The 22,935-nt window shown below is 48.0% G+C and overlaps 1 protein-coding gene across 14 annotated transcripts in view; it reads left to right on the plus strand.

Annotated features, from left to right (window-relative positions):
• Positions 1-22,653, plus strand: part of ACLY (ATP citrate lyase) — a 57,389-nt gene extending 34,736 nt beyond the window's left edge. For all 14 annotated transcript variants that reach the window (XM_081577611.1, XM_081577617.1, XM_081577613.1 and 11 more), the window contains 15 exons: positions 1,988-2,129; positions 2,413-2,581; positions 4,262-4,366; positions 5,263-5,459; positions 8,495-8,576; positions 9,046-9,156; positions 14,153-14,280; positions 14,849-14,942; positions 16,806-16,960; positions 18,246-18,396; positions 18,595-18,738; positions 20,276-20,389; positions 20,744-20,826; positions 21,084-21,160; positions 21,670-22,653. In XM_081577611.1, the coding sequence (XP_081433737.1) occupies positions 1,988-2,129; positions 2,413-2,581; positions 4,262-4,366; positions 5,263-5,459; positions 8,495-8,576; positions 9,046-9,156; positions 14,153-14,280; positions 14,849-14,942; positions 16,806-16,960; positions 18,246-18,396; positions 18,595-18,738; positions 20,276-20,389; positions 20,744-20,826; positions 21,084-21,160; positions 21,670-21,764 (1,847 nt within the window). In that variant the 3' untranslated portion in view covers positions 21,765-22,653. The remainder of the gene's footprint in view (positions 1-1,987; positions 2,130-2,412; positions 2,582-4,261; positions 4,367-5,262; positions 5,460-8,494; positions 8,577-9,045; positions 9,157-14,152; positions 14,281-14,848; positions 14,943-16,805; positions 16,961-18,245; positions 18,397-18,594; positions 18,739-20,275; positions 20,390-20,743; positions 20,827-21,083; positions 21,161-21,669) is intronic.
• The last annotated feature ends 282 nt before the right edge of the window (positions 22,654-22,935 follow it).

A 22,935-nucleotide genomic window follows, 5' to 3' on the forward strand; every position in this document is an offset into this window, starting at 1 on the left:
GGGGGTAGGAGGAGAAATGGGTTTGGTCTTACTGTCAGTCCTGAGCTATGTGGGAAAGGAGGGCAGGAAGTGGGGGCAGATTGGGCTAGGACAGCGGAGCCAGTGGAGGAGTCTCGTGGGGGCTTAGCCCCAAAGCACAGGTTCTCTCTGGGGCCTCTGTGCTTCTAGCAGGCTGAGGATCGCCACCTTCAGCTTGTCTTCTCTGTGTGCGGAGCGCTCCAGTTCTACCCTTTTCAAGCTAGGGGTGCGTGTGGGTTGGTACAGATTCTAGACCTTGTCCTGGGATCCCCAGGAATGGGGAGCTGGGTGGGGCAATGCTGGCTTATGTCCCTCCTCACTTGCACAGTTGAGCTGCATCTCAAGTTAGTATTTGTGTAATCTTGACTTTGATGCTACAGGACCTACAGTTTCTATCATTTGGCATCTCTGGGCTTCAGTTTGCAGGAATTGGAAAGTGAGGGAACTGGACGAGGTGGCCTTACTTGTTCTGTGATCTCATGTCTCACTGAACCCAGATGGATCCAGGGCACAGTAAATCCTGGGTGTTCGCACCATCGGGAGCCTTCTGTCATGAGAATCTTAAGGCTGTGATGGAAGAGGCGAGCCTGCGTGGGGATGTGAATCCTCCATGCCTGGGGAAAGTGATCTCTTAATTTCATTAAAAAAAAAAAATTATTTATTTAGCTGCATCAGGTCCCAGTTGTGGCACCTGGGATCTTCCTTGCCACAGGTGGTATCTTTTGTTGTGGTGCATGGGCTCTGGTGTGGCGTTCGGGCTTATTGCTCCTCTGCATGTGGGATCTGAGTTCCCTGACCAGGGATCGAACCTGTGTCCCCCGCATTGCAAGGCAGATTCTTAACCACTGAACCACTGGGGAAGTTCCCTCTTAATTTAATCAGACCTTGAACTTGGTTAGCCAAGCCAGTGATAGTATAGCAGGTTAGTTAATACTAAATGCCCCTGAGCTTTCTGCATTATGTTTCTTGAGGGAGACCTGAGAACCTCCCCTGAGGGCTACTCTCCAGCTGAGAGCAGGAGGGTCAGGTGACCAGCCTGCTCGAGGTGACAGCCAGCCCCTGTTCCCCTCTGCCCTTTCCTGCCCTCTGGTGACCCCTCTCTATATATTTGTGTCACTTTGCTATACAGCAGAAATTAATACAACATTGTAAATCAACTATGCTTCAATTAAAAAATATAAAGTCCACGGGACTTCTCTGGTGGTTCCATGGTTAAGACTCCATGCTTCTACTGCAGGGAACACAGATTCAATACCTGGACAGGGAACTAAAATCCTTCATGCTGAGCAGCATGGCCGCGCCACCCCCACCCCCCCTGCCCCCTCGCCAAAGTTAGAAAAAAACATGTCTTTCAGTCACTCTGATTGGGAGAACTTAACTTTTTTTTGTTTCAGATGACTTTAAAAATAATTGATCAGGACTTCCCTGATGGTCCAGTGGTTAAGAATCCGCCTGCCAGTACAGGGGATCCCTGGGCCAAGAACTAAGATTCTACATGCCATGAGGCAGCTAAGCCCACGCATAGCAACTGCTGAGCCTGCGCCCTAGAGCCTATGCACCACGACAAGGGAAACCATCGCAATGAGAAGCCCATGCACCACAACCGAGAGTAGCTCCCACAACTAGAGAAAGCCTGCACTCAGCAGTGAAGAGACCTAGTGCAGCCAAACAAAAAAACTTGATCAAGCTCTCATTTGCATATACACACCTTTCCTGTAGGAATTCTGTCTATTCATTGTTGAGCTCTTTGCCAGCCAGGCAGGACTTCTCAGCTCTTTTCTCACTCTCTGCTACCTCTTTGCAGAACAAATCCAGGCGCGTTGTCCCCCAGGTTGTCCGAGTTCCATCCTCTTGCCTTCCTTTGCAGTTTTGATGAGTCACTCTCCCGGACCTGGGGCGAGGAAGGGTCTGGCAGGTAGCCTCTGGGGGGGTGTGTGCTGGGTGCACTCGCTGTGTCTCTGCCCACCAGGAAAGAGCACCACCCTCTTCAGCCGCCATACCAAGGCCATCGTGTGGGGCATGCAGACCCGGGCTGTGCAGGGCATGCTGGACTTTGACTACGTCTGCTCCCGCGACGAGCCCTCTGTGGCCGCCATGGTCTACCCTTTCACGTGAGTCATGCAGGGCAGGGAAGCTGGACGCAACCACCGAGTGGGAGGTCCTCATTGCATCTCCTCTGACAGCAACACAGCTGGGGGGCCTTGGCTTATCCCCCCTTGCTGGGGAGGCGTCTGCCCATCTCAGATGGGGGCGGTTGATGTTTCTGGGGGACCTCTTTCCCATAAACTAAACTCTTTGAAGACGGTGACCCTGCCTTTTTACCTTCTGGGTGAAGCCCCTCCTGAGCCCCGGCAGGTTGACTGTGTCCTTAGCCCTCCTCTGCCTTTGTCACAGCGGGGACCACAAACAGAAGTTTTACTGGGGTCACAAGGAGATCCTGATCCCTGTCTTCAAGAACATGGCTGATGCCATGAAGAAGCACCCGGAGGTAGACGTGCTGATCAACTTCGCCTCCCTGCGCTCAGCCTATGACAGCACCATGGAGACCATGAATTACGCTCAGGTAGCCCACTGCGCCCTAGGGCCGGGAGGCCGGGCGAGTCCTGCATGGTGTCCACTGGGGACAAAGGCCTCGGGACTCGGGACTGACCAGCGATTTGGGTGAAAGTGGTGGGAGACTTGATCTTGAGGAGGCCAGGTGGTCACTGAGGGTAGGCGGGCTGCTCACCTGGGCTGGCAGAGTCCAGGATCATCCATACCCACCAGGTGCTCTCCATGCTGAGACTGGTTTTGAAAACAGGATCAAAAGCATTATTTTTATTGTAAGATTGTTACACATTTGTTGTTGAAAAAAATGCTGATAAGTAAGAAGAGGAAAAATATCTCAAGATTAATTTCCCAGAAACACGGTTACTGACTTAGTACATCCTTATCCATACCTTTTTCTGGATTTGAACAAATGGAATAACGTATCTATGTTATAATCCACCTCTGTCAGTGATGCTTTCCACATCAGTATTTACCAGCATCATCATTTTTGCTTTTTCAAGTCTCGTGATGAACATATATCTTTCATTGCTTCCCCACGTACATGTCTAGAAGTCACACTGCAGCACCAGAATGTGCAGCTTTGAAAGCCTTTGATCCATCCTGCTTGCCAGCACTGTTGATGTTGTTCAGTTGCTAATTCATGTCCAACTCTTTGTGACCCCCATAGACTACAGCATGCCAGGCCTCCCTGGCCAACACTGAATGCTTGGATTTAAAGAACATATATACTTGACAGAATGATAGGCATTTTATTTAATTTGCGTATCTTCAATTATTAACTAAGATGAGCTTTTGAAAATATGTGTTGGCCATTTGCATTCTGTGATGTGGCCTCCTTTTTTTCTCTATTGAGGTGTTTATCTTTTTTTGTTATTGATTTGTAAGAGCTCTTACAGATTAAGATAGTCATTTTTCTGTTCAAAATTATTGTCTGAAACAGAACTGACTTATTTCAGTTTATGACTAGAGAACATAAACTTGTTTTGATATCTAGATGAAGCAAAAAATAAAAACATACCTGTTAAAAATGAGCAGCTTTTCTAGTCTGGAGTACAGGTTGGTGAACTACAGCCTAAGGGCCAAACTCAGCCCCCTGCCTGTTGTTGTAAATAAAGTTTTATTGGAACACAGACAAACTCATTCATTTACACAGTGTCCATGGCAGCTTGTATGCTTCGAAGGCAAAATGTACTAGTTACCCCCAGAGACCACATGACCAACAAACCCTAAAACACTGTCTTACCCTTTATAGAAAAGGTTTGTGTGGGGTCTTTTTCACTCAACCCCACCTGCTCTGGCTTTTCCGTTAGCATACTCTCTGGTCCAAGTGTGGGAACAACTTGTTTCTATCATGCAGCTTATTTCTATAGCTGGTTTATAGTCAGGCACCTGGACAGGTGGGGCTGAGTCATGTTAGCTTTTGGATGGGCGAGAATATAACAGCTTTGACTGTAGCAAGTTTTCTGGAACATTTGCTTCTGCTTGGTTACGGACTCACTGTGATGGTAACCAATGGAGAGCAGTTTCAGGTGCCTCCCTTTTGGGGGAGGGTTGGATGACCAGAGGCTGGTGGGAAGAAGGAGGTGCATATTGTCATGTTTACTTCTGAGAGGGGTCCGGGAGATGGGTTCAGGAATGGTTGCCGCCTCGTCGTCTCGCGTGGTGAAACGATAACTGTCCCCTCGCCCTCTAGATCCGGACCATCGCCATCATAGCTGAAGGCATCCCTGAGGCCCTCACGAGGAAGCTGATCAAGAAGGCGGAGCAAAAGGGAGTGACCATCATTGGACCTGCCACTGTGAGTGTCCCTTTTGCTTCTGGGCTCTCAGAAAGCTCATTGTTGACTCTTCTGTCTCCCATCTAGTTTGAAAGGATTGAGAGAGTACCTGCTGAAAGTCAGTCTGTCCATTGCCAGTTTTTGTTTGTTTTTGCTTGTTTGTTTTGACTGATCCCTGCAGCCTGCGAGATCCTACTTCCTCAACAAGCGATCATACCCAGGCCCCAGCAGTGGAAGCACCATGTCCTAACCAGTGGATCACCAGGGAATTCCCTGTCCATTTCCAGTTAATTTTTTAAAGGGCTGTCTCCCCAGACCATATCCCCTTTATAGTTTCAAGGGGCTAACAAGCTTTTTTTCTTTTAAGTGTTTGTCCACCCTCATACAACCATAGCATGATCTTTGATTGTTCATTCCTGCAACTGTGAACCAAAGAAAAATCTACCTAGGAGCCTTATTTTTGAGACAAAGCTTCTTCACGTAAGAAAAAATGGCCCTGTGAATGTTTTTGGTTGTTGTTTGTTTTTACTTAGTTGTTACCCTAAAACTTTGGCTGAAGCTAAGATTTTTGAGCTATGCCAGGGACCTTTCATCTCGGAGGTGGAAGGTGATCTTGAGCAGAGTACTTGCTTGCATCAGACACCTTTATTGGATTACGCCCTTTTGGAGCAAAAGAGGTTACCTAACCCTGAGTGTGCATATCTGAATCTGAAGTTATAAGCCACGTTGTAAACACATGGCTTCTTTTTTCTGTGTAATGTCTCTTGAGGGGGAGAAGAATCTTCCTTAGCAGGAAACTACATGTGCAGGTGCTGGCCAGTGTGGGCTGGGCGGGTGAACCTGGACTCTGTGACTCGGCAGAGCTCTGTCGTCACTCAGTCTGCCCTCCTCCCTGACCAAAGTTTCCACCCCTTCAGGTTGGTGGCATCAAGCCCGGGTGCTTTAAGATCGGGAACACTGGCGGGATGCTGGACAACATCCTGGCGTCTAAGCTGTACCGCCCAGGCAGTGTGGCCTATGTCTCGCGTTCGGGCGGCATGTCCAACGAGCTCAACAATATCATCTCTCGAACCACAGATGGCGTCTACGAGGGCGTGGCCATTGGTGGGGACAGGTGATCTTTTTTAACTTTTTATTTTGTATTGGGATATAGCCAATGGTGGCTCAAATGGTAAAGAATCTGCCTGCAGTGCCAGAGACCCAGGTTCGATCTCTGGTTTGGGAAGCCCCCCTGGAAAAGAGAATGGATATCCACTCCAGTTTTCTCACCTGGAGAATTCCATAGACAGAGGAACCTGGCAGGCTACAGTCCATGGGGTCACAAAGAGTTGGACATGACTGAGCAACTAACACTTCCTCTTTCATAGCCAGTTAACAATGTTGTGATAGTTTCAGGTGAATGGTGAAGGAACTCAGCCATACATATTCATGTATCCATTCTCCCCCAAACTCCTCTCCCATCCAGGCTGCCATATAACATTGAGCAGAGTTCATTTGCTATACAGTAGGTACTTGTTGGTTATCCATTTTAGATATAGATGTGTGTACATGACCATCCCAAACTCCCTGAAAAGGTGTTTTCAAAAGGCGTTTGGGCTTTGGGGGTAATTCTGTTGTCTGATTTGTGGCCAGAGGAAGGCAGCAGAGGGCAGTGCTTAGCACGGCCTTTTCTGAAATGGGGCGCAAGGGGTTCAAATCCTAGTTTCTATGTTTGGGGTAGCAGGGTTGGGGAGGGGGTGGCTGCTGCAATCCTGGAGAGGTTACCAACCCTCCCTAGACCTCCATCAACCTTATAGAGCAAATGAGTAGAGTAATATCCCCCACTGGAGGTTTTTGGAGGATTGGTGGTGGTGGTGGTTTAGTCTCTAAGTCATGTCTGACTCTTGTGACCCCATGGACTGTAGCCTGCCAGGCTCCTCTGTCCACGGGGATTCTCCAGGCAAGAATACTGAAGTGGGTTGCCATTTCCTTCTCCAGGGTTTGGAGGATTAAATGAGACAAATACAGGGCCTGGTGCTTAGTAAATACTCAGTGTTGATTGTAGTTAATAAGAGTGAAAGGGAAGGGACTTCCCTGGTGGTCCAGTGGTTAGGATTCCAAGCTCTCACTGCCAAGGGTCCAGTTCAATCCCTGGTCTGGGAACTAAAATCCCGCAAGCTATGCAGGGCAGCCAAATTAAAAAAAAGAGGGAAAGACAAACTGTTCTTTTATTTGTTACTGCACTTAACACTTCTGGTCACAAATATGAGGGTAATTTCTAGCGCTGAGCAGTTCTCTTGATTCTCTGCAGATACCCCCACTCAGGGTCCTATAGTTCAATTAAATTCTGACATTGCCTATCTGGAAATAGCATCATAACATCAGATCCCATGGGTTCGGGGCTTGGTCCCCTAGGACTCTGCAGACCCCAGCCTCTGGTACTTCTGAACACTGGCTATAAATCAGTGGGGGGTGGGGAGGGAAAAAGGTGGTCCTATGACTCCCTCGTCAGGTTTAATAATTTGCTAGAAGGGCTTGCAGAACTCAGGAAAAATTTACTCACAGGCTTCCTGGGTTATTACAAAAGTATGTAACTAAGGAGCAGCGAGGTGGAAGAGAGCGATAGGTCATGGCCTGGGGAGTGCGTGGAGCTTCTGTGCCTTCTCCGTTGAACACATTGTACCAGCCTGCCAAGAGTTGCCTCATGAAAACAAAACACACTGCTATCCACCCCCGTGACTGAGGAAATAACAAAGGTTTCATGCGTGCTGGATCAGGAACCAGTGCCAAAGACCAAATATTAGAACAAAAGATGTTCTTAGCACCCTTGTCACTCAGATAGCAAGGGTTTTTAGAGCTCTGTGCCAGGAGCTGGAAGCAGAGACATATATATATATGTATATTTCTTACTATGTCGCAAATCGTGTTCTTATTATTTTTTGTTAGTAGGAACAATAATCAGTAGGTCATCGATTGAGTAATGACTTAGAGCAATGCCTGGTACTTGTTACCATGATGAATGTTTGCTATTACTGTTTACTGTTACTACTGCTGCTATTGTTTGGCCTAGAAACCAAAAGCTGTTAAGACTGACTCACCTTGTCGACCCTCCTGGCCCTCCTAGATCGTTCCAAATGGAACACCTGAATGAGAAGGGACTTTTGCTGAGGTCTCTGGGGAGGTGGTCTTAGGACCCCTGGTCCTCTGGTGCTCCCTGACAGAAGGCTCCAAGTCAGAGGAGCCTGGGCGGTGCTGCCAGTTACACTGTCCTCTTGGGACTTAAATGCTCCTGAGTATATCGAAAGGACCTTGTAGATCTGAAGCCTACTTGGCCTTAAGTCCTTCTGCAAACTCATGTGACAGTGGAAAATTAAAATATTTCGGCGTATACATAGACCTTCTAGCAATAGCCTGGGATGCAGCTTGGCACATGGTATTCATTATCTATTGCTGTGTTTCTTAAAAATCATCCCAAAACAAAGTGACTCCAGTGATTAATGTGTATCCTCATGATTCCTGTGCTTTAGGATCCAGGGCTTGGTTGGGAGGTTCTGGCAGGTGCAGGGGGGAGGTCTCTGTTGAGGTGGTCAGATGTGGGCAGGCTGCAGGTGGCTGGTAGGTGGGCTTCTGCCCTGATGGCTGAGAGTCCTTCCCCCAGCCACTACTCTTGGCTGCCTTCCCCCAAAATGAGCTAGTCAGGGCAGAGTGTTGAACGACCCAAATTCAGGAAGAGAGGCATGAGTTTCCACCTTTTTAAAGGAACTTATGGACATATTTTATTAATTTATTTATTTTGGTCATGCTGAGCAGCATGTGGAATCTTAGTTCCTCAACCAGAGATCAAATCTGTGTTCCCTGAAGTGGAAGCACCAAGTCTTAACCACTAGACTGCCAGGGAAGTCCCTGTGGACATTAGTTTAAAGTCACCCACCATGTGCACCCTCCAGGTGTCTCTTACTGCCGTGTGAACTTCTCTGTGCTTATTAATTCCTCTTCCTTCCCTTCCCTTGTGTTCCATTTACTACCTCCCCTTCCCCATTATTCCTGAGGCATCTCCGGACCCTCACTGAGCATCTACACCCACAAAAAACTCCACAGTATTATTAGTGCACGTGTGTTTCCCACACCTGTACTCACACCTCACCTCACTGCATCTCCTGCTCTCACCAGGTACCCCGGCTCAACGTTTATGGATCATGTGTTACGTTATCAGGACACTCCAGGAGTCAAAATGATTGTGGTTCTCGGAGAGGTAAGTTTGTTTTGTTTTGTTTTTAATTTTTTTTCTTTTTATAAAAGTCATGGTATTTTGGTTTTTAAGAAAGTCATGCATTTTGTTTATGTATAACTGAAAGTGACAGTCCCTGGCTGGTCTGGTGGGTGGAGTGGATAGCTGGAGTCAAAGAGCCTCTCTGGCGTGCGCCCCTGATCAGATCTGGTCCCAAATTATCTCATACCCTTAGATCAGGAAGGGGGAGTTCTAGGAACTCTCCGAGGATACCCACCATCCTTTGAAAATTCTTCGTTGCATCTCTTATCTGCATCTTCCAGGCTGTTATTTGACCAAAGCCCCTGTTCCTCATCTTCAAGTTGGAACTCCAGACATCTGATGGCCTGGGCTCCTGCCTGATTCAGGACAGATTTTCCTGCTGCATTGCTGCTCTTGGAGCAACTCAGAATGGGTTCCACTGACTCAGGGGCTTTTTCTTGTTGCCTGGCAGATAGGGGGCACGGAGGAGTATAGGATCTGCCGGGGCATCAAGGAGGGGCGCATCACCAAGCCCGTGGTCTGCTGGTGTATCGGGACCTGTGCCACCATGTTCTCTTCTGAGGTATGGCCGGGACTGGTCCCTGCTGGGTGGGGGACCTGACGGAGGGCATCTCTAGGAAACCATGTGGGCATCTTAGGAAGCAGCTAGTTCCGTCAATAAGCATTCGTTACCTGCTTGGTTACCACAAGGGCCAGCTGGGCCCCTCCTCTCTATAAGCTAAAGTCCAGTTGCAAGAGACAAATTCATCCCCAGATTGAGGCCAGAGCAAGGCTTTGAGTTCCTTTTCAGAGTACGAGTAACGTACTGCCTGGATTAGTTGAGCTGGCATCTAAAGAAGATGAACTGCTCCTTAAGGGATGAGAAGGAGTTTCGCTGAGCGAGATGGGGGCTGAGGAGGGAGAGGACAAAAACCTAGGCTCAGAGCTGGTGAGGAGCTAGTGGGAAGTCCTGTGTGGGGGAGGGATTGTAGAGGAAAACCTCTGGATGTGTTAGCATGACCTGATACATATGAAAGTGCCTGGGAGCAGAAGTCCAGCCTGTAGTGCATGTTAGATAGAAACGCTCTGAGCTGTCCCACTCCTGCTGGGTGGGACTAGCCAGACCTCAGCCCCTGGAGTCCAGCTTAGAGAATCCTCTGTCTTAAAGAAGGCCCACACGCTAATGATGAAACCGAGGAAACAACCACTTGTCACCATCAGTTCGTCAGTAGCTGAGCAGGCTCTGAGTGTCAGACCTTGACCTCTGCTGTGTGTATATAAAATAAAACTTGGCCATTAAGCCTTCCTGCAGCAGCGATAATTCCTACACTTAAACCCTCAGTCCTTGGACTTCCCTGGTGATCCAGTGGTTCAGGATCTACGCTGCCACTGCAGGAGACGCACGTTCCGTCCTTAGATGGGGGACTAAGATCCCGCATGCTGTGAGGTGCAGCCATCCTCAGTTCTTCCTTCCAGGAAGCCTGTCACACTATCCTTTCCCTTAGGTTGATTGCCTTTCTCCTTCAGATTCCTGTCACCTCCAAACAGCACTATTTGTCAGGTTGTAAAATGCACCTTTCCTGTGAACTAGCAGCTCCATTTCCACTAATTTACTTGGTGGATCTGTGTGCAGAAATGTTTAGAAGTATGTGTACTTGGAGGATACTTGCTGCCATGTGGTGATGGCAAGACATGGAAACACCCTAAACACTGGTTGGGAGGGGACCGTGTTGTGTCCTCATGGCACGACCATGTAATAGAGAACTGAGCAGGAGAAGAACAGGGTGGATCTTGAAATGTCGATGTAGAAAGGGTTCAAGTCACATGGGATCTAAGAACGTGCAAGATGTGGCAAATGCTTACCATAGGATCTAGTTTGTGTAACTGTGAACTGTACATATGTGTATCTTTTTTCCAAATAAGTGAAAGGGGAGGGAGCGGGTCATGGATCCTGTCCATCCTCCGGGGCTGAGCTCCACTTCCAAGGGCCTTAGAGTTAGATCATGGTGCATCTGTATGACTGGAACGAGTCGTTTCACCTCTCTGTACCTCATTTTCCTGAGCTATAGAAAGGAGATGATTCTGAGGGACTCCCCTGCCGGCCTGGTGGCTAAGACTCCATACGTCCACTGCAGGGGAAATACCAGTTCGATACCTGGTTGGGGAACTCAGATCCCACATGCTGCCTGATGCAGCCATGAAAAAGAGGGGGTGAGGGGGATGATTCGGGATTGCTGTGTGGCTTAGATAAGAAGGTAATTGTAAAGGTGTGGCATATACAGGTCTTAGCAAATACTGGTTTCCAGTCTTCAATACACCTGTTCCATGAAGCCATTCCTTAGTCTGTTTTTTTCATGGCTGCTCTCCGTTCCACTACAACAGCTGAAAACAGTTCCTCCCACCCCTCTGGGCTTTCTCTTAACCAGCTCTGCTTTACGGCAGTCCCCAGCGTGCCGAGGACCCCTCCAAGAGGGTGGGGACCCTGCTCATTTGTTTCTGGCCACGCGCTCATCATCACCCTCTGGGTAGGGCAGGTCCTTGAAGTATTTTGCTTTTTGGTGGGGAGGGGGTTAAAAATAATTATTTTTGGCTGTGCTGGGTCTTCCTTAATGAATGGGCTTTTGCTCTAATGGCGGTGTGCGGGCTTCTCATCGCGGTGGCTTCTCTTGTTGCGGAGCACAGGCTCTAGGGTGCGAGGGCTTCAGTCGCTACGGCGTGTGGGCTCAGTAGTTGTGTCTCCTGGGCTCTAGAACATAGGCTCAATAGTTGTGGCTTAGTTGCTCCACAACATGTGGGATCTTCTCGGATCAGGGATGGAACCCATGTCTCCTGCAATGACAGGTGGATGCTTTACCCCTGAGCTGCCTGGGAAGCCCTCAAGGTGTTTTATTTTTGCTTTTTATTCATTTTGTTTTAAAACTTTCTTTATGTAGTTTCAAGAATACACAAACGTAGAGTAGTACCATGATGGTCCAGGTAATAAGTGTTTTTTGATTTCTTGAACACGTCTCATGACCTTGCAGAGCTCTCTGCCCCATAGAGGAGGTGAGATAGGTACACAACACATTATCCTCAGTTCAGTGCCTCGGGAAAATGGAACTGAGAACCGGAGATGGGTCTTCCCTGGTGGTACAGTGGATAAGAATCTGCCTGCCAGTGCAGCGGACACGAGTTCGATCCCTAATCAGGAAAGATTCCTCATGTTGCAGAGCGACTCACCCACAGCTGCTGAGCCTGTGCTCTAGAGCCTGTGCTCCTCAAAAGAGAAGCCATGGCAATGAGAGGCCTGCGCGTCTCAACTAGAGAGTAGCCCCCACTTGTCACAGCTAGAGAAAGCCCGCACGAAGCAACACAAGACCCAGGGCTACCAAAAATAAATTAAAGCATAACAGTTACATTAAAAAAAAGAAGAATTGGGAGTAGAGATAAGAAGACAGTGGTAAGATGGCAGTGTCCCAAAACGCTAGTCCTATAGCTGCTGCTGCTGCTTATTCACTCAGTCATGTCCGACTCTTTGTGACCCCATGGACTGTAGCCTGCCAGGCTCCTCTGTCCATGGGATTCTCCAAGCAAGAATACTAGAGTGGGTTGCCATGCCCTCCTCCAGGGGATCTTCCTGATCCAGGGATTGAACCCGGGTCTCCTGCATTGCAGGCGGATTCTTAACTGCTGAGCCATCAGAGTCCTGTAGCGATGGTCCTCAAAACAAAACAAAACAAAACAAAAACCAATGAAAAGGAAGCTTCTATAAATTATGAACATACTCAGATTTCATTATCTCCCTTTTAAAAGCTTTAGCTCTGAGAAATCTGAGTTAAACTTGCTTAACTTCTTTAAGTCCAGTGTTCTTTGAGTTTATGTGAATGCACAGTCTCTTCTCCTTCCCACCCCATCTACCCACACAGATTAAGCTCTGTATAGAAGGCCCTGGGAACTTGCTTTGAAGCATGTGTCTTCAAGCCTTGGTAACCAGAGAGCAGCTCCTAATCTTTTTAACACTTCAGCTCCAGGACTTCCCTGGTAGTCCCAGTGGTTAAGACTTTGCACTTGATCAGGGAACTAAGACCCACGTGCTGTGCAGCGTGGCCAAAAATAAATAATGATAAAATTAAAAAAAAATTTAAAACCCCTTTTCAGCCCCCCATTTGTTATATGTCAGAGTAAGGACCACAGTGAGAGGCCACATTCACTGTCTGGTTTAAATGCTGCCACAAACCACCTGTGTGACCTTGGCAAGTTACTCTACCGCTCTGTGCTTCCACTTCCTTGTTGAGAGGAAACAGTTGTAGGTACTGAATGATGATATTTGTGAAGCTTTTAGAAAAGTACCTGGATGCAGTGTTATTTTGTTATTTTGGGCTTCCCTCGTAGCTCAGTGTTTAAAGAGTCTGACTGCAATGTAGGAGACTTGGGTTCGATCCCTGGGTTGGGAAGATCCCCTGGAGAAGGAAATGGCAACCTGGTATTCTCGCCTGGAGAATCCCATGGACAGAGGAGCCTGGCAGGCTACAGTCTGTGGGGTTGAAAGAGTCCGAGTGAGACACGACTGAGCGACAAAGCATGCGCATGCATGTGAAATGTTATTTAAACAAGGAAGATATGATTATCACACCTGCCATGATAAGAGTTTTGTACCACATTTCATTAAGTTAATCTCTTTTCCTTATTGCTTAATCAAAGACACAGTTACCACATAGCTCTCCTGATTGGTTTTTTCCTTCCTTCTCTCTCCCTATAACCAGCCCCCTACCCCATATTCCATTGGGTTTATAGTTTAATCTTAGTTCATGCTCAGGTGAAAGGGGGCAATAGCTGATTAGCTCCCCGTGATTGTTACTATGTGGGAATATAGGCCAAATGGTGCAAAATGTGGCTTTTTTTTAAAAAAGTGGGAATTTGGATTTTTACAGGAAATCTTCTAGGGTTCTGTTTTGTTTAGTGAGGGACATACTTCATACCAAGTATAGGCAAGACAGTCATATCACGCCTGTGAGCTCCACTTAGCTAAGCCTGGCAGTTTGTAACTTCTCACAGTTGCCCTAAACTGACCGCTATTCTCTGTCTCTTCGTGCCCCATGGGAAGCCAGAGGAAGGTATTTGTGGAGTTGGGCACCAGGCTCGTATCCTGGCTCCAGTGCCCCAGCTGTGTGACCTTGAGTAAGCTCTTGAACTTCTCGGTGCCTCAGGTTCCCACCTGTGCCTGAGAGTCAGCCATGGCACCTATTCAGTGAGCCTTCTGGGGGCCTGAAGTGATTCACGTAGAGCAAGGGTCCCCACCCTCCAGGATCTGATGCCTGATGAGCTGAGGCGGAGCTGATGTAATAATAATAGAAATAAAACGCACAGTAAATGTAATGCACTTGAATCATCCCAAGACTATCACCCCCCCCACCCCCACCCCCCGGTCTGTGGGAAAATTGTCTTCCACGAAACTGGCCCCTGGTGCCAGAAAGGTTGGGGACCGCTGACATAGAGCATTGGGTGGGATCTGGCCTGTCATCAGTGCCGACATCCTCAGGGGCCTTCTCTCTCTTAGGGGATTGACTGGCCTGCTAAAGCCGTTCTCCTTTGCATTCCAGGTCCAGTTCGGCCACGCTGGAGCTTGTGCCAACCAGGCTTCCGAAACTGCGGTTGCCAAGAACCAGGCCTTGAAGGAGGCCGGAGTGTTTGTGCCCCGGAGCTTCGATGAGCTGGGAGAAATCATCCAGTAAGTGGGCCTGCGGAGGGTGGCACCTCCCTGCCCCTTTCCCAGTCACTCGCCAGGACAGCAGCCTCGCCGAAATACAGATGTCCCATATGCCTGGTCTCTCTCAGGGGTCTAAGGCAGCCGTTCACATGGTCCAGAATCTTTCCTTTTTGGCTTTCCTTTTTTCTAATTGTTTCTAGAAGCAGCAGTTACAGGCTGTTCAGACTGAGGTTAAAACATTCAGTTTCTGAGCCTACCTTGGTGGGCCATGAATGAGAGATAAGCGTAGGAACATTCATCCATTACATGAGCTGTTGTCCCTTCCCGTTCCTCCCCTCTGGCCTTCCTTGGCCTCCAGACTCAGCCTTCTCTAAGGTCCCGTTCAGAGGCAGTAGGGTGGGTCTTGGCTAGAACCTGTTTTCATTTAGTTCTTGGGACTCCACCTGGTAAGGGTAAGCTGCTGACAAGGAGGGATACGGGGCTGGGAATCTCTGGGGTTAGATGGAAGAGCATTCGAGAGATGCCCTAGAAGAGCCCAGAAGAATGAAATCCACATGGATGTCTCTTCTCTGCTTCCCCTGCCTCCCAGGTCTGTGTACGAGGATCTCGTGGCCAGAGGAGTCATTGTACCTGCTCAGGAGGTGCCGCCCCCAACGGTACCCATGGACTACTCTTGGGCCCGGGTAGGTGCCCCACATGTCCCTGACCGTGTGTGTGGCTGAGGTGTGCTGGAGCTTGTGAGGTGGCCCCTTTTGACCAGCCAGAGAAACAGATGCAAGGCCCAGGAGGGCAAGGACAGCGTGTATCGCCCACAGTGGTGTGGCCTGACCTGGGAGTGGAGGCTGGGGACAGACAATGTCCTGTAGAGCCGTCTGCACCTGCTAAGAGATTTCAGGCTACTTGTCTAAGGCAGGGACATAGATATAGAGCGAATTCTCTTACCTACAAGATCTCTTAGAAATCCATTTTTAAAAGGCCAATAACCCCTTAGAACAATGGATAGGAAATGTTCTTTCAACATGAAAAGATGCTCAGCTTCACTCCTTATAAAAGAAACCAAAGTGGAAACTGCAATACCAGTTATCTCCTACAGGTCAGCAAAGACCAAAAGAAAAAAAATTATCTGATATATTGTTTGTATGGGTATGAGGAGGCTGGAGGGGCTTCCCTGGTGGCTCAGCGGTAAAGAATCCGCCTGCAATGCAGGAGCCACAGGTGACGTGGGTTCAGTCCCTGAGTCAGGAAGATCCCCTGGAGGAGGGCATGGCAACATGCCCCAGTATTCTTGCCTGGAGAATCCCATGGAAAGAGGAACCTGGCGGGCTACAGTCCATAGGGTGGCAAAGACTTGGACATGACTGAAGTGACTTAGCACACATAATGAGGCTGGTACATTGATTCGTTGGTGGTGGGAATGGTGTTGTCATGACCTCTCTGAAAGGCACTTGGATAATGTCAATCCAGTGTAACAACACTCCTACCGTATGATGCAGCAATTCCTTGTCTGGAAAGCTCCTTGAAGGAAATGCTTACATATACACATATGTTCAAGAATATTTTTTGAGCTGATGGTCATTGGTGGAGGAATGGCTGACATGTGGGGTTGTCATGAGGGGATACTCTATAGCAGTTAAAAGGAATGAACTAGATCTAGATATATGCTGGCATGTATAGCACTCAGATTCACTGAGTAAATAGCACATTGTAGAACAGTGTTTCTATTATGAGTGTGAAAAATGTAGGCATGCAAAATGACGTCTGTTTTCCATGTGTCTATGTGTGTAAATAAAATCAGAGAAAGAAAGGTCCAGAAAAATGTTCACTCAACTAACAGACACGAAATCAGAAAACCAGGGTGGGTGGGGTGGAGGTCAAAGGCAACATGACTTCATCTGTTCTAGTGTACATTTCTTCAAAGGAGAGTGTATTCCTGTTGCTTCTGTAATTCAAATATAATTAAAGGCATTTCTTAAGTTCAGAAGGGATAACTAAAGAAATGGGCTTGGACAGAGTTAGCTGATGCTACCCACCTTGTGCCCCAACTCTGAAAACGGAAGATTCAGGATCTCAGTGCCCTCCCCTTGGAAAAGGACGTGTTGAGGGGATTCTCCCACTTCCCCCGTCACGTGCCTCATTACATTTTGCTGGGGGATTGGCAGCTGTGTGTTGAGTATTTAAAAATTGTCCCTTTGGAGTCATTCTTCCATTTCTTAGCCAGGTGACCTGGGGTTGGTTACTCTGTTGTGAGGTTAAGATGAACCTCTGGATGCCAACAGCTAAGTGTCCTGCCTGAGTCCATAAACATTCAGTAAAGACAAGAAACAGCTCAGGCTGAGCGGATGCCGTGGAGTGATTGCTCTTGTTTTCTTGCCCCAAGTGATCTAATCAAAGGGCTTTGTGCTTTCTTGGGTGGATTTTGAGAGTTGTTGCTTGGCTGCCTGTATTTAAGACCTGGGACACTGGTTCCAGGCACAGACAGTGGGGACATTCTGGGAGAATCTCTGGTCACCACATCCCTGCTTGTCTCGGCCCCCATCTCTGCTCAGGAGCTGGGCTTGATCCGCAAACCTGCCTCGTTCATGACCAGCATCTGTGATGAGCGAGGACAGGAGCTCATCTACGCGGGCATGCCCATCACCGAGGTCTTCAAGGAGGAGATGGGCATTGGCGGGGTCCTCGGCCTCCTCTGGTTCCAGAAAAGGTGAGGCGTGGAGGGCAGAAGAGGGTAGGGCCTTGTGACTCAGCGTTCATTTTCGTCCCCTGCCAAGGGAGTGGGGTGGGCAGCTTTGGGGAACATGTCCAGGGCTAAGCTTTCTGGCCACAGATCAATGGAAAGATCAGAGGAAAGAGATACAGGTTGTTCCTAAGTCTTCAAAGGATGGAAAGGCCAGCCTGAACCAAGAAAAGTAGAAAGCAGTTACCTCATCAAGGATCTTGGATCAAGGATCTTTCCCTTGGGAACTTTTAAAGAAATGGGCCAGAGTTGAATGCAGGCCTGTTGAGAGAAAGGTCAGGGTTAGCACAGAAGGTCTGGGTGCATCTAATGGCTTAAAGAGGCTTAAAGGCCTGGTGGAGTTGCTCAACAGGCAGAAAGTACCTTGTAGTGTGTCCTCTGAATTTGTGTCTCATCAGCTTACATGGGGGGAAAAATCGGTTTTCTCTGCAACTCCCAAGCTCAGCCCTCTGTTGGGACTGACAGCTGGGCAAGGAGGCCAGTGAGTATGTATCACAGAGCCCTGCCTTGGAATGGTTCTGGGCAGAAAGCCAGGTGGAAATCTTGGTGTGTGTCCTGCTCTCATCTCCGAGAGATGGGTCTGGGTCCTGCCTTGAGCTCTTCCTGGGAAAAGTTCAAGGCTTGTAACACCCGACAGGTCTTACTGTATGTGCTCTTGTGTCCCCACAGCTGCAGACTTTGGGGAGATTTTGTTTATTTTGTGGGGTTTTTTTTATTGTGCTGCACACTTTGCGGGATCTTAATTCCCCAACCTGGGATGGAACCTGCCCAAGCAGTGAAAGCGTGGAGTCCTAACCACTGGACCACCAGGGAACTCCCCAGACTTTGTTCTTAGTCATCAGTGGGAGGTTGATCACTGTGCACTGTGAAAGGGACCAGGGCCCTCACCTCCTCTCTGCCTGGCACGTGGACAGTAGTAACTGCAAACACGGGTCACATCCTGTCTCAGCAGCTCAGCTGAAAACCACTGCCTAAAGAAGAGATTTCAAGCCCTGCTTGCTAACCTCAATTTTAAAAGCAATATTTGATATCGGCAACATCCAGAGCCACTCAGGGATCAAAAAGTTCCGCCCTGGAGTTGTAAGATAGTGTTAGACCTGGATTGGGAGCTTGTTGCCCTTCTAGAGTTTGAGTGACTTGTTCAAGGAGATGGGAAACAGGAGGACCATGGGCTCGTCAGTGTATCTCCTGTTCAGCCCCTCACTTTTGTTCCAGCTCTCATGTCCCCTCCCTTGTCCTCGCCCTCCTCCAGGTTGCCCAAGTACTCCTGCCAGTTCATTGAGATGTGCCTGATGGTGACGGCTGATCACGGGCCCGCTGTCTCTGGGGCTCACAACACCATCATCTGCGCTCGGGCCGGCAAGGACCTGGTCTCCAGCCTCACCTCGGGACTGCTCACTATCGTGAGTATTGTCATCCTAGGAGGTGAACAGCGGGGACATCCACCTTTGGCATCATGCCACTTGGCTGCACTGTAGTCCTAGGGGGAGCCATGAAGTGTGAGACCCAGTGCCAGGGGCCGTAGAGGGGAGCCCTGGATCAGCCCGAGAAGCCGAAGGAGACTGACAGCTTGGGGTGACATGGGCTGGCTCTTCCCACAGGGCGACCGGTTTGGGGGTGCCCTGGATGCAGCAGCCAAGATGTTCAGCAAGGCCTTTGACAGCGGCATCATCCCCATGGAGTTTGTGAACAAGATGAAGAAGGAAGGAAAGCTTATCATGGGCATTGGTCACCGAGTGAAGTCGGTGAGTTGTCTCTCTCCGTCAGGCACTGGGTCAACGGGGTGTGGGGCACAGCCAGGCTCTCGGCTCCCAGCAGGCAAAGCTTTGCTGACAGATGCCGACACTGAGCAGCTCTTTTTCCCATTATAAAACGGATTGTCCATAAACAGTTTCTATCATGTTCAGTTGTGTGAAAATGTGATGAACTGGGACTTTGGTAACTTTAGCTTCCCAGGTGACTCTTACAGGAGGAAGGACTAAGGTCAGGGTTAAGGGGACATATTGGTCACTAGATAATGCTGCGGACTGGGGTAACAACTCCAAAAATCTCAGTGGCTCCTGGGGCCGAGTCATGTTTAGAAATCAAAGGGAACGAGAGAAGAAGAAGCGGCAGCTGCTTGGGGCCCCACAGGGACAGTTCAGGGTCCATGGCTCCACAGCTCCAGAAACCTCAGGGAGTCAGTCACTCCGCTGGCCTAAGTGGGGTGTATGACTCGATTAATACAAGAGGATCCTGCATTCATCCCAGCATCCCCACGCTGGGCCAGTGCACGGTGAGTCCAGAGGTGGCTGGATGGCAAAGACTGAACTGGAGACAGTGGTTTCTGCTGAGGGACATTCCATCTGGGCCTCACAGAACTTGGGCCAGCCACCCCCAGCTCCCGGGCAGACGGTGCACGCACCGCACAGGGCACCTTGCCTAGCTAGCGTCAGGCCTGTGCTGCCATGCCCAGTCTTCGGGTGCCTTCCTTCCTGGAGTCCATCCTGACTTTGTGTGTCTTGGCCAAGGGAGGAGGTCACTGTGGTATTGGGACTTGGCACCCAGTCCGTCTCGCTCCCCTGCTGATGGGACCACCTAGTATGGGTCTCTGAACCGAGAGTTCATCTACACTCATTGCAGGTCCAGAGGGTTTCTTGGAATTTCAGGGGTGCTTTGCTGCCCCACTGCCAACATGTGCTTACTTAGTTAAAAACTAAGAACTTTGTAGAACTTGGTTATATCTTGACTAGGTTGCTGATGAGGAGTGTGGCTAGTGGTTAGAACCTCAGACTTCCCGTTGGAAGGTGCGTGCTGCTTTTGGGGATTTTTTGTTTGTTGTTTTGGCTGTGCTGCTCGGCCTGAGATTTTAGTTTCCTGACCAGGGATTCAACCTGGGCCCCCGGTAGTGAAAGCACCGAGTTCTAACCACTGGACCACCAGGGAAGTCCTGCGCCCTGCTGCTTGACCCTGTAGGATCCACGGCTAATTTATCCAACCTCTCCACATCTCAGGTTGTTTTGAGGCTCAAATATGAGAGGACATTAGAAACCTTAAACCTCACAGCAGTGGATATGAGACGTACAGCTGTGTCTACCTGTGACACAAGCAAGAACACGTCCTTTTTTTTTTTTTTTTGGCCTCCGTCATGTGAGGTCTTAGCTCCTCCACGAGGGATCAAACCCATGCCCCTTGCAGTGGAAGTACGGTGTCTTAACCACTGGACAACCAGGAAAGTCCCAGGAACATGTCTTTTAACAGCCATGTCAGAGTGTTTCCTCTTAACTTTGGATCACTTCCTAGATCAACAACCCAGATATGCGCGTGCAGATCCTCAAAGATTATGTCAGACAGCACTTCCCTGCCACTCCCCTGCTCGACTATGCGCTGGAAGTAGAGAAGATTACCACCTCCAAGGTAAAAGAAATGTTCCTAATTCCCAAGTCAGGGTTTTGGGTGAATTTCTTGGAGAAAATGACTGCCAAGTCACAGTTTGATTGTGCAGCTAAAATCAAACCTGGTTTTCTGAAAGATTTTTGTTTCTGTTGCTTAACTAAGTTGACACATACTCAGTGTCAACGAGAGTCCTCTGCTAGACCTTAGAAATCAAGACAGTTTCTCCTGTAAACTGGGATGTGTTGGTGGAGGTTTTTAAATAGTGGTCAGGAATTCATAGTAGTAGTTTTAGTAGTAATAGTGGAACATCATGTGGAACAAAAATGAGTAATAATGAGAAATGCGTTGAATTTTTTTTTTTTTTTGCCTTCCCAGAAACCAAACCTTATCCTGAATGTAGACGGTTTAATTGGAGTTGCATTTGTAGACATGCTTAGACACTGTGGGTCCTTCACTCGGTGAGCTTGCAGCTATTTTCTTCCTCCTAACGTTTATTGATTTTTCTCGGTGATTCCTCCCAACTCCAAGAGCAATGTGTGTTCATTAGGGAGCATTAAGAATTGCCTCTACGCCTACCACCCAGAACACCCTCCCTTTACTAATTAGAGTCCAAAGAGAGCTAGCTTCTCATTCCTGGGCAGAAATTATAGTGTCTGTGGGGACGAGTGCAGTCATGTGAGCCATTCGAAAACTACAAGTGAATTGTGTGTTGCAGGGAGGAAGCTGATGAATATATTGACATTGGAGCCCTCAACGGCATCTTTGTGCTGGGAAGGAGTATGGGCTTCATTGGTAAGTTGGTAGTAAGAGTTCTGTTTGGTTTTGTTTTTTTGTTTGTTTTACCCCATGGTTCAGGTATACCACTTACCTATGTGGCCAGTTTCTTTCTTTCTTTTTTTTTCTTTTTTGGACTGTCCTGCACAGCTTGCAAGATCTTAGTTCCTCAAGTTGGGTCAAACCTGGGTCCTAACCACTGGACCACCAGAGAATTCCCCAGGCCAGTTTCTATCAGAGAGATGTCACATTGTCTTGATCATTGTTCCTAATTCTTCCTTTCTTTAACTTCCGCTTTATCTTTGTTCCTTTGTTCTTGGAAATGAGCTTGATTGCTAGTCTAGGAAAACAGAATGAAATCCAACCGTTCCTTTTACCAATGCAGACATCTACCTTTGGGATGGATCTAGATGTACTTTCCCATTTTTTGTGTGTATTAGTAAGATTTCCCTTCCTTTTCTTCTCTCCCTCACCAAAATTCAACACTCACCAGCTCTTAACAAAAAGATGCGTTTGCTCTATTTTAGGACACTATCTTGATCAGAAGAGGCTGAAGCAGGGGCTCTACCGTCACCCATGGGATGATATTTCATATGTTCTTCCGGAACACATGAGCATGTAACAGAGCCAGGAACCCTATTACAATAAAGTGATGACGAGAACTCTTCCCCTGGGAAATAGCCGCAGACATCTGGCACTGGAGCTTGCTTAAAGGATGGGCCTGGAGTATAAACAGCTCCCAGTGTACAGACATCGAAGACCAACACCCACAGGCTAACACTGTTCAGTCTACACAAAGAAGCTTAATATTTTTTTTTATAAGCATAGAAATAAGAACCCAGCCAATACTTGTGACATTTGCTCTGCTACCTGCTATATTTATTATATGGAAGCATCTAAGCACTGTCAGGATAGTGTTCTTCCTCACTGGAGGGTATTACAATTGTTGCTTTCTTTTTTTTTTTCCATTAGCTTAAAAAAATGTTTTTCCCTTAAAGGAAAGGAATGACACTTTTAAGACCTCAAGATACTTTCCATTTAAAGGACCCCTACCCCTAATATCTCATTTTTTCCCTTTTCTTCCTCATATAACCTGAAGAGCATTGTATTAATCTGATTTTTTTTTTTTTAGGATCTTTTTGTATGTTGTGTGTTAGGAGTTTGTTTGGTATCTCCCTCCCGAAATGTTCCCTGTTGCAGACCAGTATCTGCTTGTGTCAGGGGGAATGGGACCACTGCATCCTTAGCCATTGTTACAGAGTATGGGGAGTGGTAATTTAAAATGTAAACTTGTAACATACATACGTTTAAAATGGAAGTGCAAAGCAAAAAGCTGTGAAATGTCTTGTGTCTTATGTTCTCTGTATTTATGCAACTGACTTTTGTCTGTTATTGACTCTTCCCCAGCCAGTTTGCATCTGTAATCCACAAAGATTCCAGGCAGCTGCCACCTCAGTCTTTCCTCTGAATTATCCTAGTTTGGTTTAAATAAACTATATAAGTAACAATGACTACCATCTCATGTCATCCATATATTTTCATCTGCATTCCTTTGAAATGTACTTACTAAGTTTTACTACATGCAGTTTTAAAAATGTTCATCCATGGACTTCGCTGATGATACAGTAGGATGGGTATCTGCCTGCCTGTGCGGGAGACACAGGTTCAATCCCTGGTCTGGGAAGATTCCAAATGCTGAGGAGCAACTAAAGCCCAATGTGTTACAACTACTGAACCCATGCTCTAGAGCCTATGAGCCACAACTTCTGAGCCTGAGTGCCTGGAGCCTGTGT

The sequence above is a fragment of the Giraffa tippelskirchi genome, chromosome 3, assembly GCF_054371585.1.
Source record: "Giraffa tippelskirchi isolate mGirTip1 chromosome 3, T2T-mGirTip1v1.2.pri, whole genome shotgun sequence".
Taxonomy (NCBI): Eukaryota; Metazoa; Chordata; class Mammalia; order Artiodactyla; family Giraffidae; genus Giraffa; species Giraffa tippelskirchi.